The 18,066-nt window shown below is 47.5% G+C and overlaps 2 protein-coding genes across 3 annotated transcripts; one reads left to right on the top strand and one right to left on the bottom strand.

Annotated features, from left to right (window-relative positions):
- The first annotated feature begins 2,109 nt into the window (after positions 1-2,109).
- On the top strand, positions 2,110-5,503 carry LOC136117329 (uncharacterized). 2 transcript variants are annotated; one of them, XM_070996280.1, is made up of 2 exons: positions 2,110-4,557; positions 4,616-5,503. In XM_070996280.1, exon 1 carries the CDS (start codon positions 2,972-2,974, stop codon positions 4,142-4,144), a length of 1,173 nt encoding a protein of 390 aa, XP_070852381.1. In that variant the 5' UTR covers positions 2,110-2,971; the 3' UTR covers positions 4,145-4,557; positions 4,616-5,503. The 2 variants fall into 2 exon arrangements, with proteins under 2 accessions (XP_070852381.1, XP_070852380.1); XM_070996279.1 differs by having other exon boundaries at positions 4,613-5,502.
- A 1,078-nt stretch (positions 5,504-6,581) lies between these two features.
- LOC108012149 (trichohyalin) lies at positions 6,582-9,212 on the bottom strand. The gene has a single exon (XM_017077441.4). The coding sequence runs from the start codon at positions 9,106-9,108 to the stop codon at positions 6,619-6,621; it is 2,490 nt and encodes an 829-aa protein (XP_016932930.4). The 5' UTR covers positions 9,109-9,212; the 3' UTR covers positions 6,582-6,618.
- Between the last annotated feature and the right edge of the window lie 8,854 nt (positions 9,213-18,066).

Here is an 18,066-nt window from a genome sequence, read left to right as displayed (position 1 = left end):
GTTGGTGAAGCAAATTCTGGGCATTTCAACGCGTTATTCGGATATTTTTGTATCTGCAGCTTTATGGTCTGCCCGCATTTACGAGACGGCCCACATCCCCGTGTGTTTTGGCTCTCGTATGGAGGATGCCCAGGTGGGCCAGGCATCCAAGGATACCAAGGACGCTAAGGATGCCGCCGTTTATTGGGCCGTGTCTGGCGCTTTCATTACGCCGTAATTATGAGGGCGATAAAGCAGCGCCGTGTTTACATTTCGGCACATGGGCTCCGAATTGAGATGGAAATTGGCATGGAAATGGACGGGCTGCCGCCATTGTTGTCGGTCAGTTATCGGCGCTTCCACTTTCAATTAATATTTTAATAAGCTGACTTTACGCCGTTTTCCGAGCGGATAACGCAATTCGCTCCGTCGCACACAGATACTCGCTGTATGAAATTCACGCGGAGATTGTGGGAGTCAGTATTTTCGGCCAAGTTGGCATTCCTAGTCAAGACATTACCCATGGTAATTAACATAAATAGCCCAGATGCAACCCTTCAGTAGCAAGAATCCGATCCTCGCTAGAATACCAAAAATACCATTTTTATGGATTTTGGGGATTTTGTGCATCCTACATCCACTCTAGACGCCATGATTTCCTCCTCTTTATCGAAAGCTTCTCCCGAGATCGGTTCGTTCTCTGCAAAAAGTGCTATAATTTTCAAACCCGTCCGCATCCACACATCCGCGTGTGAAATTCTAGGAATTTTGGTTGAGCAGTACGACCTGTTATCACTCCCAATATTGGTGGTAAGATTATTCGACGATATATTGGAAAAATCTAATTGTAATTCCTGGAAAACAGCAGTGACCAGAGACACGTGCAAATTCTCGGAATTGACGGAAGTTTTACAGCCCTCCCTCTGCGCACAGCAAGGAGCAGATGCCGCGTGCAGCGATTCATCAGCGGAACCATACATTTCTTGAGCGCCAGGCCATAATCGCCATTTGGGATTTTTATACCGCACACCGCGTGAAAGGAATCTGTCTTCTTTGCCACACCTGGATTAATTTCATCATCGGCAAACCATAAGCGGCTTCAAGGATCGCCGCAGTCAACCCGCGTGAGGTTTTGACCTTGCCAAGCCCGCACCACGATCTACAAGTCAGATCAAGTTGCAGTTCGGGCGAAAAACGCACCGGCGCCGATTCGGCGTAATTCGGGCAAGACAGCGGAGGCGGACGCCGCATCCCAATTGGAATTTCAGTTCCAATTCTGCTTCCAGTTAATTTTGGCCGGGACTGCCAACTCGTTTTTGTATCGCTAAAGCAATTGTAGTTTAATTTTCTTATTCTAAATATTTGTACGACAAGTTTCTAATTTAATTTACGATTCCTATTTAGCTTTTATACTTGCGTGTGTGCTTACGACATAGTATGACATATATACACTTAAATTAAATTATCCTACAGCGCACATCGATCGTCATCAGGCCTGCTGACTTCGTTGGAGAGTTCGTAAGTACGGCATAGCCGTAAATCATTTACATTCCTACATATATATTCATTCTTGTCTGAGCCCGCGCACTTTTGGTACCAATATATACATGTAATTTTTCCACATTCGCGTATTGATATAAATATTAAATAAGAATCGTTTGCACTTATCTAATTTAACGTAATCCGCCTAAGTGATTTCCTGTAATTTTTGAATAAGCTTGCCGCATATCGATAAAATATGTAATCAGTTTCGTAATAACTTAACGTAAACAAAATATCCATTTCTTTTCTTATTTGATAATCTTGTACTGACACTCGATCATATAGAGAGTCTTTTGGCGTAAAGAACGCTTAGTTCTAAGGCTTTAGTGTTAGGATTTGTAGTATTAAGAACCATGAACCATATTATCGTGTTTGCCGTATTAAATGAAATTTAAGATGATCTAATTTGTGATCTTTTGAGGGCACCTTAGAGGATGTAGCGCAGCGGTTGTTTTAAGGGTGGAGTCTAATGAGACTTCACAGGTAGGGTGGGTATAGAAGGTGGCCAATAACATCTGGGCCTCCGTCTTCGTTAGGTACAGTCTCTCGTCCGAATCTTAGCCGATGGGTTAAAAATCCGTATCGTTACCGTCTCTCTGTCTACTATTGTTAGTTCTGTGACACTCTTGTTTCATCTTAACACAAACCCACACCCATCTCCCTGAGCAGGCCGGTCAAAGCGTAGACAGAGGTGTTAGGGTGGACAACGCTCATAGAGTGTGTTCGTTACAGAATTAAATGGCGCCCAACAATGGGGCAAGCCCGATGCCTGATCAGGCATCTGTCGTTTGACAGCCGAGCTTCCCGAAAATATTTCAATCCATCCATTTTTGTAAAATTGTAGTTTCAGTTAGTATTTCATTTTTGACTTGGATTTGATGGTACTCTGGATAGATTCGGAGCCATACCAGCAGAAATGTTATACTTTTGTTACATGTTTTTTCTATCAGTTCGGTCATACTCGGACATTATAGTTAAAAACATTCCATTTTGATTATTTGATACTTCGGAATTTTAGTTCTGATTTAAGGTCGGTTCTTTACCAAGTTTTCAGTTTTCAAACCACATCTTCTATCCAATTAAAATCGAGATTTGTTCTAGCTGGAAAAATTCGGCTAGTCCCTCTTTTGATTGGTTAGACCTCAAAATACTATTTTTATATAATTAATTCCGCAAACATTTTCAGTTAATAATTAGTACCTATCGAACGAAAATCAACCTGCTGCTACATTACTCCTCAGGATAAGCCCCTCGTATTTTTATGATACTACCGCATTCCGTATTTTTCAAGGATCTTTCTCGTCTTGTCATTGTTGAATGATTATCGTATACTTCTATCGCATATCGTACATATCTATCGCATATCGTATATTTCTATCGCATATCGTATATCTTCCATTTCTCTTTTTAAGTTTTTGAGATTAGTTGGTTGTTTAGTTAGGTTTTAAAAATGTCGGTTAGGCACAGCAACGAGAACCTAGTTTCTCTAGGTGATGATGACTCAGTGATGTGCACCCTCTGCAACGCAGTAGTTTTCGAATTGGATTTAATTGAAACTGCTTGTAAACATTGCTTTCATAAGGCTTGTCTACAAAACTGGCTGCAGGATAGCAACACTTGTCCAACATGCTCTCAACCATGTTCTCAGTCCCAGACGGTATCTAATCCGAATTCCGGTATGCTAAATCGAATGATGACCAGATCTAGGTCTCGTAACGCCGATAATCAGAACAATATTATCGTCTCTCAGAATGGCAACTCGAATCCCCATCAAGACAATAGGCAAACCAATGACTCAGATGTAAGCGAAGACCCAGATCAGCAAAGTCTTGCGAATCAAATGCGAGCATTTCAAAAAAGCATGTTAGACAACCAGAAAACATTTCAAGTAACCACGACAGATACAATCACAGAAAAAATGACTCAGATGTTTAGCCAATTGAATAGGTCTACGTTTGTGGATAACAATACGCAGCACGAATTCCGTAACAATTCAGGACAAGTCGGTTTCCAGAACAATCAAGGTCAAAACAGTCAGCGAGTTGGGAACTCTCCGGATGTGCGAAGCAATCGCAGCGATCTTTCTTTGGATCGTCCTGACAGAATTTCAAATGTGATTTCCAACTGGCGAATCAAATTCAGTGGGTCAGCTGACGACATCGCAATTGAGGATTTTATATACCGAGTAAACTGTCTCACTACACAAAGCCTAAACGGAAATTTCGATTTGTTGTCGCAGTTTGCAAATTTGCTATTTGCAGGTCCTGCTCTATCTTTTTACTGGCGTGTTCATAGGTCGGTAGATGACATGAACTGGCAGGTATTATGCAGACGCTTAAAGGAGAGATACTCAGATCAGAGATCAGACCGTGAAATAAAAAGTGCCACACGTCGTCGTAAGCAGGGTTCAAACGAAAGTTTTGATGACTTTCTTGACGCAATGCTTATCATAGCTAATTCCCTCCGAGAGCCCATGCATGATAGTGAGTTAGCCAGCGAAGTGCGCCACAATCTTAAGCCAGACTTGAAACTTGAGTTACTGCATGTTGACACCCCTTCTTTGGAAGCTTTGCGTAAGGCGTGTAACCGCCACGAAGAATTTTATCGCGGCACTAAGTTTTAAAGCGTTGACTTCTCCTGACTCCTTTTTCAGTTTTTATTATTAGTCACAGGGACTAAAAATCAAAACTGTGGTTGTGGGAGTCAGTATTTTCGGCCAAGTTGGCATTCCTAGTCAAGACATTACCCATGGTAATTAACATAAATAGCCCAGATGCAACCCTTCAGTAGCAAGAATCCGATCCTCGCTAGAATACCAAAAATACCATTTTTATGGATTTTGGGGATTTTGTGCATCCTACATCCACTCTAGACGCCATGATTTCCTCCTCTTTATCGAAAGCTTCTCCCGAGATCGGTTCGTTCTCTGCAAAAAGTGCTATAATTTTCAAACCCGTCCGCATCCACACATCCGCGTGTGAAATTCTAGGAATTTTGGTTGAGCAGTACGACCTGTTATCACTCCCAATATTGGTGGTAAGATTATTCGACGATATATTGGAAAAATCTAATTGTAATTCCTGGAAAACAGCAGTGACCAGAGACACGTGCAAATTCTCGGAATTGACGGAAGTTTTACAGCCCTCCCTCTGCGCACAGCAAGGAGCAGATGCCGCGTGCAGCGATTCATCAGCGGAACCATACATTTCTTGAGCGCCAGGCCATAATCGCCATTTGGGATTTTTATACCGCACACCGCGTGAAAGGAATCTGTCTTCTTTGCCACACCTGGATTAATTTCATCATCGGCAAACCATAAGCGGCTTCAAGGATCGCCGCAGTCAACCCGCGTGAGGTTTTGACCTTGCCAAGCCCGCACCACGATCTACAAGTCAGATCAAGTTGCAGTTCGGGCGAAAAACGCACCGGCGCCGATTCGGCGTAATTCGGGCAAGACAGCGGAGGCGGACGCCGCATCCCAATTGGAATTTCAGTTCCAATTCTGCTTCCAGTTAATTTTGGCCGGGACTGCCAACTCGTTTTTGTATCGCTAAAGCAATTGTAGTTTAATTTTCTTATTCTAAATATTTGTACGACAAGTTTCTAATTTAATTTACGATTCCTATTTAGCTTTTATACTTGCGTGTGTGCTTACGACATAGTATGACATATATACACTTAAATTAAATTATCCTACAGCGCACATCGATCGTCATCAGGCCTGCTGACTTCGTTGGAGAGTTCGTAAGTACGGCATAGCCGTAAATCATTTACATTCCTACATATATATTCATTCTTGTCTGAGCCCGCGCACTTTTGGTACCAATATATACATGTAATTTTTCCACATTCGCGTATTGATATAAATATTAAATAAGAATCGTTTGCACTTATCTAATTTAACGTAATCCGCCTAAGTGATTTCCTGTAATTTTTGAATAAGCTTGCCGCATATCGATAAAATATGTAATCAGTTTCGTAATAACTTAACGTAAACAAAATATCCATTTCTTTTCTTATTTGATAATCTTGTACTGACACTCGATCATATAGAGAGTCTTTTGGCGTAAAGAACGCTTAGTTCTAAGGCTTTAGTGTTAGGATTTGTAGTATTAAGAACCATGAACCATATTATCGTGTTTGCCGTATTAAATGAAATTTAAGATGATCTAATTTGTGATCTTTTGAGGGCACCTTAGAGGATGTAGCGCAGCGGTTGTTTTAAGGGTGGAGTCTAATGAGACTTCACAGGTAGGGTGGGTATAGAAGGTGGCCAATAACATCTGGGCCTCCGTCTTCGTTAGGTACAGTCTCTCGTCCGAATCTTAGCCGATGGGTTAAAAATCCGTATCGTTACCGTCTCTCTGTCTACTATTGTTAGTTCTGTGACACTCTTGTTTCATCTTAACACAAACCCACACCCATCTCCCTGAGCAGGCCGGTCAAAGCGTAGACAGAGGTGTTAGGGTGGACAACGCTCATAGAGTGTGTTCGTTACAAGATTCCGGTCAAAAGTCCTTCGTCAGTTGGCCAGAAGGCAGAAGGCCAGAAGCCCAGAAGGCGGCTTTAATAATTCACCCACAAACGTGCAGGTTTACCTTTATGGTCGTGTGCCTTCTGAACAGCCCATTTGCAAGTCCCCCCAGGGAAAACGACTTGGCCAAATGCATGCCCATCAGCGGAACCGGAAATGCGTCGATGCATAACGTACTGTGCAGGTTCAAAATGGCAGGCACAAGCCATGGCCATATATGGATGTGCGTCAAATGGGTTAGGTATCTCAAAGGCAACTCATATACCATTTTGAACATTAAATAAAAACAATTATTCGAAAATAAATTCTAGATCACTTCAACTAACTATTTCTTTCGATGTATGTTTCCCCCAATCGATACGAAGTAGACCTCTAGCTAGAAAATGTACAATAGTCATCATGCTTTTTTTGCTTTAAACTGTTCCACGAATTACTAATCCCAACTGAACCCAAATCACAATTAAAAGCGATGATTTGCGTTGGACAAGTAATTACCCAACTGCAACTAAGTAAAACTACATTTCTTCCTGGAAAAGTTATCTTTATGCCACCAGTTATGCCAGTTAATGGAAAACATCCATTTCTCCGTTCTGAGTATTGACAGTAAAGCCTAAATCGTGGAAGTGGGAGGGCAGGTAGGCCAAAAAGGTGGACTCCGTGGCCAGATTACAGAGTTGTGGTTTCATGGCCCCATAGAAGACCCTTTCCGCCTCCATAATGGCTTCCAGGAACCTATTGGTGTGATGTTCCCTGTGTATTTGGCTTATCTTCCTCAGTTTGGCCAGGTCGTTTATGCTATTTCCGCCAGGAAGTGAGGGTATATTCACCAATTTGGTGCGCATCAGCCATGCTATTTGATCCATGACCACTTTATCCGTGGCGAAAATTCTTTCCTTTTCTTTGTAGGAGTAGCGTTTCCCATACCGAAGGCGTATCCATTCGATGAGATAGGGTACGGAATGAACATCAGGCAAGGTGGGCAGTACATATCTTTTATCCTGCGCCACTTTCTCAAGACCCAACCGCAGCATCTCCTTCATCAGGGGGATGTTTTCGGGATCGTAGAACTCCTGACCGAAATTCAACCGATCATTGTGGTTCTCCTCGCGTATTTCTGCATCTCTTTTTCGCTGTAACTTCTCCAGTTCCTTGTGAAAGGTCTTCACATCCTCGGCGAAAACCCGCTTGGCTGCCCTATCCACCAAGGCATCCAGGGAACCCTCTTCCTCGCCATCCAAAGCCGCACTGAGGTACTGCACATCATCGTCGATAGCCCGCACGAAGGCCTCCTTCAGACGCATCCTTTCGTCGTCCAAATGAGTCCTGTGCAGCGAGCCAAACAACTCACGATAGTTGAATTTGAAGTGATTAGTTCCTGGCAGACCCAGCTGAAGGATCTTGGGTTCTTGAGCAGGAGGAGGGGAAGGATTTGGTTCCCGTTTGGGATCCAAATCCTCCTCCTCATCCTCTTCAATGGCACACAGCTTGAGGAACTGCATCAGGCTACTGGGTCGATGTTTTGGGATTCGCTCCTGGGGTAAGCCCTCTTGGGGATTGTAAATATGGCACTTGGCGGACTTAGCAGGTTCGGGCTGGAAATCGGGACAGTCTGGTATGATGGGTCTATCACTTTTTAATAGTTTAACCTTAATGTCCTTGAATTCATTTTTGCCCTTTCGTGGAGTGCGTTGATGTTTTTCATCGACTATTTCAAACTTCTTATCCGATGTTCGCTTGGACTTTCTTCTTCGATTTTTTGATGTAGATCTAGACCTGCTTCTAGATCTCGATCTTGACCTGGTTTTTGATTTTGACTCTGCTCCACTTGGTAACCTTCTCACACTACTGGATCTGCTACTCTTTCTACTACGTCTTTTTATAATAGGTTTTTGTGATTGCCTATCTGCCTCGAAGGTTTGGCACCTTTCTTCCTCAAAATTATCGCACGTGTTTTCATTTTTCGGAATATCAAAGTTAAATGACTTCTTGGAACTCCCTCCAAAGAGTTGCTTCCTGGTGGAGGCCAATCTGGCCCTGGCAGCCATTTCCTGGAAACGCTTCAAGTAACAGGCGCTACTTTCTTCCAGCTCCTGAATCACCCGCTTTCTCCGTCTTTCTTCCAGTCGATTTCTGACGTTTATGAGCTCTTCGTACTTTCTCTGCTTCATCCGCTCCAGTTGGATCTTCAGGGACCTTTCCATCTCCCGAATGTACTGATGATGGGTGCACAAGGACTCCACATCCTGCGGTGGCAATGAGGCCGCCTTGAAGGACTCAAAAATGCTGTTTAACTCCTGGAATATGATGGATTTACCCACTCGCTGGGCCTCGTCTAGAGTGTAGCTACCAAACCAGCGGGACCACAGACCAGTTTCGATGGGTTCTTCGTCCATGTCGAAGAAAAATGCTGGAGTATCGGGATGATCGGAGAGCATCCTGCGATCGTGTCGGGTTTTTCCGGCAATATTGGGTTCCTGAAAGTAGGGCGATAGAGGTGTTGTGAGCTTTTCCTTTCTGGCCATCTCCTTCTGGCGTTCCTCTTCCTTTTCTTTTTTTAGTCTTTGACTTCTCCGTCTTAGGAACTCGGCTTTATCCCTATCCGATTGGCAGGAATGTGGCAGGGGGAGCCAGCGATCCAGTTCCCTGAGAGTGGGGTGCAAGTCCAAACGGAAGATGGTCGACATTATGATCTGCTCGTTGACACTATAGGTCTCGCCGTGATTCGGGGTCTTGTAGCACATTTCCATGAGGAACCAGAGGAAGGCCAGATCATTACCCCGACTGAGTTCGATCACCTGGCGAAGGGATTTCCACGGCGGAGTAGGATGCAATCCCAGTCGCACCATGAGCTTAGCCACCTCCGAGGCCGTCTTCTTGTCCATATTGCCCCTCAGGAGATCCGATAATCGATTGGCTGCCGCCAACTGGGATTGGGAGAGTCCACGATACCAGCTTATCTTCCTCTGGGCCACCTCGCATCCTTTTAATGGCGCCAGGCGCTCCAAAATTCGACGCCAAGTACGCTGGGTGAGCCCACTACTTTGATTTTCCATCGCAGATTTAATTTGGTGCAATATATAAAAAAAGGTAAACAAATGCAGGAAAGAATTTAATTTCAATTTTGTCAGCTTTGTCAAAGTGTAAAGTGTGAAAAATAATTTTGAGAAGGAGTCTACTTTTAAATCAGATGTCAGGAAACACAAGGAGTCTTTATAAAGTTAACAAGTTTAAGTTTTGCCTAAAGAGATTCTTTAAATGTTCTGTCATGATTTGCTATCCTTTTTGTTCCACCTTAACGATTTCCCAATAATGTTTTCGGGGCTTTCGCCAGCTTAGTCTTATGATCCAGTGGAGTGTTTACATCTGCCAGTGTTGGCTAGGCACTTCCACAATGGCCGAAAGATAAATGATTTGGCCGGGTATTTTATTTGGGCCAGTCCCAGTGACGCCTCTCCTCATCCTGGAAAGGACACACACATCCTGAATTCGTCACACGGCCGATGGTGCCTCCTTTAATGTCCTTCTGGGCTATAAATTGCCTCGCGTGCTAGTGTCGCCAAAGTGTTTGTCACAGAATCGTCCTCTCGCAATTCCTGCCGAGATTTTCGGGGGCTGCGCCCCGACGAGTGTATCATTAATTTATTAGCAAACCAAATAGAAATGTTTTTGCTTTCACGCACGCCCGGTCACACACGTGTTTCCCCGGGATCAAGGACCTTCTTTCTTTGTTTTGCCAAGTGGCACGGGCATCCCCACAATTAGCCCTAATGCCGCAGGATTCGCTTCCTGTTCGCCCATCTCTGGCATGCCCATGCCATATAATTTATGACTTTGCACTGTCAATTAAATTCTTTAGAAAATGACAGTTTTGCCATTTGCTGACATCGTGATCCCCTGTTTTTTCGGTTTCCATTTCGGTTCCAGGCAGGTCGCCCCATGATTTATGCATCTTTTTAGACACGGGTTCTTTGTTTTTGAGAGGTTCTGATTCTGCTGGCAGAGCCTTTTAGTGGTACACAAATAAAAAACAAATACATTTTATATTTATACATTTTATTGCATATGTAGATCAACAACAACGCACAATTTTTATCATTGAAAAATGTTAAATTGATATTGAAAATTGCAAATATGTATTTGCAAGACGGCGGCTTTGTTCTGATTGATGAGATCATTTTATTCAAGTAATTTCTTATGTAGGTACATAAGTTATTATAAAAACTGTAACGAACTGATTTTGTATGTCTGCTCGCTACGAGATTCGTGCGGCTAGCTCAGAAGATTGTGTGTTCGTCCCACCAAATTTATATGACGTGATTGCCCGTAGATCAGTGAGAAAACAAAGTGTTCAAATGGTAACAGTGGGATTTATTCTCGTGGTATTGGTACAGCGGGTGTGTGGCTATGCTGGTTTCTGTGTCTCCTTGTTCTGGTTCCGCCGGCTGCTGGTGCTCCTCCTTCTGGCTTCTCGACGCGTTGACTCGTCCTCCTCTGGATCCTGGGTCTCGGGACGCTCGTGGTGGCCGCCTCTGCTTGCTTGCCGACGCGTTGCCTCGGGGTCGCTTGTCGCGCCTTAGACCCGCAGAGAATTCGGCCTTGTGGGCTTAGGGAAGCGTCACCGTTCTCAGACTAGGGTGAACAAGCCTTGCTCTCCAGGCTGACGCCTTTCGAGGCAATACTGTCCCTTGCTCTGTCCCGGACGGTCCCGCTAGGTTCTTGCTTAGTTCGCGCTGACAGTCAAGACTGCCTAGCGGTTCACTTCGCTTTACGCCTAGCGCAGACGAACGTTCCACCCGGCTTCACCCTAATGCGTGACGTCCGCGACGCTCCTGCGCTCCCCAATGAGCTCCGCGCGGCGATGGTAACGTGGCTGCCGGAAATGTCTGCTGGCGTCGCTGTCGATGTCCTCTGCGCTGTCTTCTGGCCAGTATCTCGTTGTTCTGGCGCTCGGGGAGCTGTGCGGTCGCTGCTCGGGAACTTCGCCGGTAATCGCAGGGCTCTCCAGGCTGACGCCTTTCGAAACCACAAATCGATCTACCGCTCGTCCGTCACGCCAGGTCCTGCTTGGTCGGGCAAGGTACGCTGGGTCGCAGACAACTTTCCTCCCCAAGCTGACGGCTCTTCGTCGTAGGACTCTTTTGCTTGTCTCTGACAGACCCGCCGGGCGACTCGCCAGGGTGTGGTCGTGACAAAGTTAGAAAACAAACGCCTTGACTTAGCCGCGTGATGCCTTTCAGAACTCAGCCACCTGTGTCTCAATTCGGAGATTCCTGATGTCCTAATCCCGAACGTCTCGACGTGGCGATCTTGCTCCTTCTATGCTTCCCACGGCGCTGCTTCCGACGACTCGCTTGGTTGTAGCTCCCTCGTAGATTACTTGCTTGACTGATTGCTCACTTGGTACTTTGACTGATCTTGAAGGCTTGACTCCTCTTGATCGACTGATCCAGCTGCCAGCGCTCTGCGGCCTTATATAGGGCCTCCAAGCACCGTTATTTCCCTTTTGCGCACGGCCCGCTGGATCTCTCCACTCTGGGTCCAAAGTTCGTGCCTCCTGGATGACCCACTTGTCCTTTATATCCCGCTTCCAATAGATGTTCTGCCCATTGCTGCCGTTCCGCTGATTCCCGTGCCGCTTGTGGCACGCCTGTGTGCCGCTCCACTGCCGAGATGTGGCACTTCCTCTCCCGGTCCAAAGTTCACGGGAGAGTCCAAAGTCCCGTGGAGTTCCGTTATCCTCTTCTGCATACGGCACTCTTGCTCTGCCCGCGAAGTCTCCATTCTCTCTCGATCTCCAGCCTTGGTCTCCAATCTCTCTCGCTCTCCTTCATTGGTCTCCAAACTCTCTCGCTCTCCATCCTTGGTCTCCAATCTCTCTCGCTCTCCTTTATTGGTCTCCAAACTCTCTCGATCTCCACCCTTGGTCTCCAAACTCTCTCGTTCTTCCCGCCGCGCCGTTACTACGCAAATTCGCCGCGTATCTGGTAAGCGGCCGGCCATCTGCTGCTGCTTCTATTTGTGGGGAGTTATTCAACTCCTCACATTCCCCCCTTACTTCGGGAAACATTTAAGACTGGTTCCTACTCTCCGGCGTTTCCTTGCTTATCCTAGCCTTTGAGTCCTTTTGATTCCCGCGGCGCTCCCTCGTTGCTCCCTCGATGCTCCCTCGACGCCCTTAACTCCCTTGAGTTTCTACAGCGGGGTCATCCTCCTCGTAGCAACTTTAAATCTCCCGCGCCGATATTTCCTGTGTTCCCACTGGGACATCGATACTCCTGGGCTATCGATCCCCAGCTCGCTGCTCATTGCTGCGTCTCACTCCTTTCCATGTTTCCTCCGCCTGGTCACACCATTCGTGCGTGATCGATATTTATTCGCTATCGACGGTGCGGCGTTGCCACCTGCTCGTTGCGATACTTCCACCTTGGCCGATATTTCCATTGTCGTGTGCCCATCGATCGCACTATCGTCCAGTGCCAATCGATCGCCTATCGAGGCGCCCCCTTCCCTGGCTCGTGGTGATTTTGCAACTTTCATACTATGAAATTCATAGGTAAGTTTCTTTTGCATTTCCTTCACTCCTTTCTCATCCTTTCGTCCTCTCTCGCCCTTCACTCGTCCTCTGTTGGCAGCATCTGACTCCACATCGGCAGCTTTTGAGAGCGGTTGCGGAGAGGACTTCGCATTCGCTTCGCAACCATGACAGCCGGTAAGTATTTATGATGTCTTTCTGCTTCCTGCATTAAGCCCCCTTTACATTTCAGGTTGCTGGTGCGGCCCATGCATGCCCCGTCCCCTTTCTTGTTTTTAGTCAACTGTTGGTGTGGTGCGTGTTTCTGTTTTTTTTTTTTTTTTTTGTGACCAGCTGGCTACGGTGTAGATCTGATTCTGCACCGTCCTCCCCTTTTCCTCGGGTAACAACTAGTCGAGCTCGTCCGGCGCATTCCGTATAGAATCTCCGGATGCTGCGGTGTATGTCTGGAATGCGCGTCTTGTGTTGCTTGTCTCCTTCCGCGCATACTCTCTTCTACGTTACCCGTATCCTTGTGCCGTTTTGTAAGTGTCCCTTCCGCCTGGCGTTATCGCGGATGACTCTGGCAACTGCCCGACGCTGAATCCTGTTGCCTTGCGGTCGGGATCACCATCCATCCCTATCCACGTCCTTGTGCCCTACCCTTATGGTTGACCTTTCTGCGTGGCGTGTGGATGACTCTCGCTTCGGCCTGACGCCTAATCCTGTGGCCTCGCAGTCTGGATCAACGTGTGATCCTTATCCCTGTCCTTGTTCTATCCTGAGTGTCCTTTCCGTGTGGCGTATGGATGACTCTCGCTTCGGCCTGACGCCTAATCCTGCCGCCTCGTACCCGTTGTTAGACATCTGATGTTTCTGCTGTCTGCTCGTTTACTTGTTGCTTGAGCTCGCCAACGTGAACTGTCTTTTCTTTCTTCGACTGTGTGTGGCGAATTTTGCAGATCACTGGAGAGACGAAATCTACAACCTGGTAAGGGCCATCGTACCTCGGGGCTAGTTTTGCAGCGAATCCTTCGGCCGCTTTGGACAGGTGATGTTCCTTGGCCCACACTATGTCGCCCACCGCTGGTGACCATTGCCTCCTTCTCAGATTGTAGTGTCTGGCTTGGTCCTGGGACGCCTTTTCCATATTTCGCCGCACGATCTCGAATACCTCTTTTAGTTTGTTGGCATTTTCCTCAGGGGTCTCCGTAGCTCGTCCAGTGCCTAGGGTTTCCTTATCATATAGGCTGCTGGGTAGACGTGGTTCCCTTCCCTGGGTAAGAAACGCCGGTGTATGGCCAGTGGATTCCGATGTGCTCGTGTTCACTGCTAGCATAATCTCCGGCCACTTCTCGTCCCAGTTTCTCTGGTCCTGCCCTGCGAACTGGGCAATCATGGTCTTGACCGTTCTGTTTGCTCGTTCGGTTGGATTCTCTTGTGGTGTGTATGGCGCGGTGAATTGTTGACTGATACCCATCTCAGCCAGGAAATTTTTAAATATGCGGCTTGCAAACTGTACTCCATTGTCCGTTATGACCACCTTCGGGACCCCGTACCTTGCGATTATGCGCTCCCTAAATGCCTTTTTGAGCGACTCTGCCGTCGCACTGCGTAGGGGCACCAGTTCCGTCCATTTCGAAAACCTGTCTATCATGACCAGCAGCATTTGATTCCCGTGCTTAGATCTTGGTAGGGGTCCAACGAAGTCTGCACATACCGTTGCCCATGGTTCCTCCGGCACTTGGGTCAACATCTTCCCAGCCGCCTGCATCTGATTGGGCTTAAACCGCATGCAAATCTCGCATTTTCGTACGTGGGCTCGGGCGTCTCTATGCATGCCTGGCCAGTAGTATCGGGCTGCCAACCGTGCAATTGTCCTTCGGCTTCCTACGTGTCCCGCGGACGGTGCGTCGTGGTTTTCCCTCAACACTGTTTCTCGTAGTGACTTCGGGACGCACATCTTCCATGACGCGACGTCTTCACTGCCTGCTCGGTGAGGTATGTTTCTGTACAGTGTCTCACCATCCATAACATAGTCCGGGTACTTCTGCGGTTGGGTTCTTATCCTTTCGCCCATGTCCTTGATCCAGCTGCACCCTCCTGAAGCTGTAGTTGCCGATGCCTCCTTTAAACCTCGTAGTGTTTCCGGTAGTGGTTGTCTTGATAATGCGTCGGCCACCACGTTTAGCTGACCCTTTCTGTACGCTATCTCAAAGTCGTACTGTTGTAGCTCCAGGGCCCATCTGGCGATCCTTCCTGAAGGGCTTTCGATGCTGTTGAGCCACTTCAGGGCCATGTGGTCGGTTACTACCTTAAAGTGGTAACCTTCCAGATATGGCCTGAGCTTCCGGATCGCCCAGACGATCGCCAAGCACTCCTTCTCCGTTGTCGAGTAGTTCTTCTCCGCGCCGTTCAGTGTTCTGCTCGAGTAGGAGATTACTCTTTCGCCCTTTTCGGTGTCCTGGGTCAGTATCGCTCCGATGCCGTAGTCGCTGGCGTCTGTTTGCAGGACGAAAGTTCTACTGAAGTCCGGGCATGCTAGCACTGGATCTGCCACGAGTCTTGCCTTAACCTCCTCAAACGCCATCTGGTGCTCTGGTGTCCACTCCCACTTACTGCCTTTGCGCAGCAGGTCGTTCAGGGGTTTGACGATTCTGGAAAAATCTGGTACAAACCGGCGGTACCACGACGCTACTCCTAGGTATTGCCGGAGCTCTTTGACAGTCGATGGCGGTTCTAGTTCGGCTATGGCGGCTACTTTTTCTGGATCTGTTCCTATTCCCTCGCTAGTCACTCGATGACCCAGGTACAGCAGCTCCTTTTTGAAGAATTGGCATTTTTCTGGATTCAGCCTCAGATTTGCCTCCTTTAGACGCCGGAACACTTCCTTCAGGTTTCTTTTGTGTTCTTCCAGCGTGCGACCGATCACTATTATGTCATCCTGGTAAGCGAATGCGTGAGGTGACATCTCGGGGCCAATTACTTGGTCCAAGACTCGCTGAAACGTTGCCGACGCCGAGTGAAGTCCGAACGGCATTACCCTCCACTGAAACAGACCTTTGCCTGGTACCGTAAATGCTGTATATTGCCTGCTACTTTCTTCTAGTGGGATCTGCCAGTATCCATCCTTCAGGTCCAAACTGCTGATGTACCGCGCTTCTCTTAGTTGATCTAGGATGTAGTTTATGCGGGGCATTGGGTAGGCATCCTTCACTGACTTCGCGTTGATCTGCCTGAAGTCGACACACAGTCTCCACTTGCCTGTCTTCTTTTTCACCATCACGATGGGGGAGCTGTATGGGCTCTTTGAATGCTCTATGAACCCCATTTGGAGAAGCTCGTCCACCTTTGCGTTGATTTCCCCTTGAATTTTTGGGTTCTTTGGGTAGTATCTCTGCTTGATTGGCTTGTCGTCCTTCATTTTGATCTGGTGTTCTGCCATATTCGATGTTCCCGACATTGTGCTGAAGTCTGCCAGCTCTGTTTCAAGGAACGCTGTAGTATCGTCCAACTCGTTTACTTCTTGAACGACTGCTACTGATAGCTTCTCCTCGAGCCATCCATTGTGTCGGTTCCTGGCTGGTATTATTATTTCGTGTCCAGCACACCTTATCTCGGTTCCGACTTGTTTCAGGAAGTTCCATCCCAACACTAATGGATCCACTACCCCGGGTAAAATCAACAGGCTCATGGTCACTTGTTTGTTGCCGAATTTGACCTCCACCTCGAGCTGCGCATTAATTCCGCCGCACCTTCCATCTGCCAACCTAACTTGCCGTCTCGTCCTTGTAATCTTTCCTAGAGCAGCAATATTGTCCGCCAATTCTTCGCTAACGAAGCTTGCCGTTGCTCCGGTGTCGATTGTGGCTTTGTAGCTTTTCCCACCAATCATCACAGCTGCGGACAACTGCTGCTCCTCCTCGATTAGCTCGCCCGTTAGTTTGGAGAGGTGGCATTGTGCGATCCCCGCTCGCCTCTCTGCGGCTGAGATCGCTGGCCATTTCCCGATCGTTGGCAGCAATCGACGCTCCTAACACCAACCTTGCCGCATATCCAGCAAAACAGCAGCCGCTGGTTACGACATCCTCTAGCCCAGTGTCCGTTCCCACCGCATTTCCGACAGGCCTCCTGCGGGTCTGTGATATGGGTGGCCTCTTGTGGCCTCTGTGTGTTGCTTGGCGGCCTCCACAAGGTATTGTTTGGCTGTCTCTGTTGCTGTGGGGGTGGTGCCCAATGGCCTCCGCGTGGTGCGTCTGTTGCCTGCTGTCGTCTGGCTTGGTGTGGTGGTGACCGTTGGTCGTTTCCTCGTGTGTCCTGGTTATCTTCCTCCTCGCATCTCCTGCATGTCACCTGTGTTGGTGACGCCGACTTTGTCTTTGAGAACTTGTTCTCCTGTGCGAAGACTTCCCGTTCCTTCTCAAGTTCTTCGTACTCGTCTGCTAGGATCATTAGCGTGTCCAGGTCCGACACTTTGTATGCTCTTAAGAACATTCGTAGGCTTGGGGTGCAGTTCTCCTTGATGATCCTTAGGGTCTCTTTAGCGGAGTAATTAAGTGGCCTCACCATCGTCTGCATGTCGATCATGTAGTCCTTGAACGACTCGCTGAAGCCTTGCTTCCTTTGCCGGACCTGGTCCGCCAGCCTGGTGAAGAAATCTCTTGGCAGGAAATATGTGTGGAAACTTTCAATGAATTCTGCCCAAGTTCTCCACTGCTTATTGTTGGCGATGAACCATTTCAAAGCCCTTCCTTTTAGCAGCTCCGGCATCGCTCGAGGGATCATATCGAGCTCCAAACCGTACGTGTTGGCGGACCATTCTACTTGCTCCAGGAACTCGAATGGTTTTTCCGCCCCGTCGAACCTGAACGACCATTCACGGACCTGTTTAGCGACCTTTGCATAGTCCGACTGGCTTGGTCTCGGGGTTAGCGCTGCTGCTTTCTTTTCTTGGCTTGATTCTCTCCTGTGGGCCTCTTTTTGCATGTTGTCAATGCTCAGGCTTGCCACAAAGTTGTCCCCTTCAGCGTTCGTTAGCGTAATGCTTGGGCCGGCTCTGTCGTAGTATGTTGCCTCCAGCTCGGCCCAGATGTCGGCGAGTTGTGGATCATTCTCTGTTTCGGAGTAGTATTCCGATAGTGCCTTCCTCATGTCGTCTAGCCTGCCCTCCAGGGCGACATTGAGCCTCTGTGCGACATGGGCGAAGTCTTCCTTCTTGAGGCGGTAAATCCACTTCTTTCCCATTTTTACTGTGCTGTTCTCACTGTTGGGACAATCACGTTGGGCGCCAGATGTAACGAACTGATTTTGTATGTCTGCTCGCTACGAGATTCGTGCGGCTAGCTCAGAAGATTGTGTGTTCGTCCCACCAAATTTATATGACGTGATTGCCCGTAGATCAGTGAGAAAACAAAGTGTTCAAATGGTAACAGTGGGATTTATTCTCGTGGTATTGGTACAGCGGGTGTGTGGCTATGCTGGTTTCTGTGTCTCCTTGTTC

Source organism: Drosophila suzukii, chromosome 3, assembly GCF_043229965.1.
Source record: "Drosophila suzukii chromosome 3, CBGP_Dsuzu_IsoJpt1.0, whole genome shotgun sequence".
NCBI classification, from domain to species: domain Eukaryota; kingdom Metazoa; phylum Arthropoda; class Insecta; order Diptera; family Drosophilidae; genus Drosophila; species Drosophila suzukii.
Note: the sequence above shows the minus strand (reverse complement) of the source record. Positions and strands in the feature narration are given on the sequence as shown.

Excerpts from the sequence above, each read along its gene's own strand:
- LOC136117329 (XM_070996280.1), top strand. The coding sequence starts at position 2,972 with ATGTCGGTTAGGCACAGCAACGAGAACCTAGTTTCTCTAGGTGATGAT.
- LOC108012149 (XM_017077441.4), bottom strand. The coding sequence starts at position 9,108 with ATGGAAAATCAAAGTAGTGGGCTCACCCAGCGTACTTGGCGTCGAATT.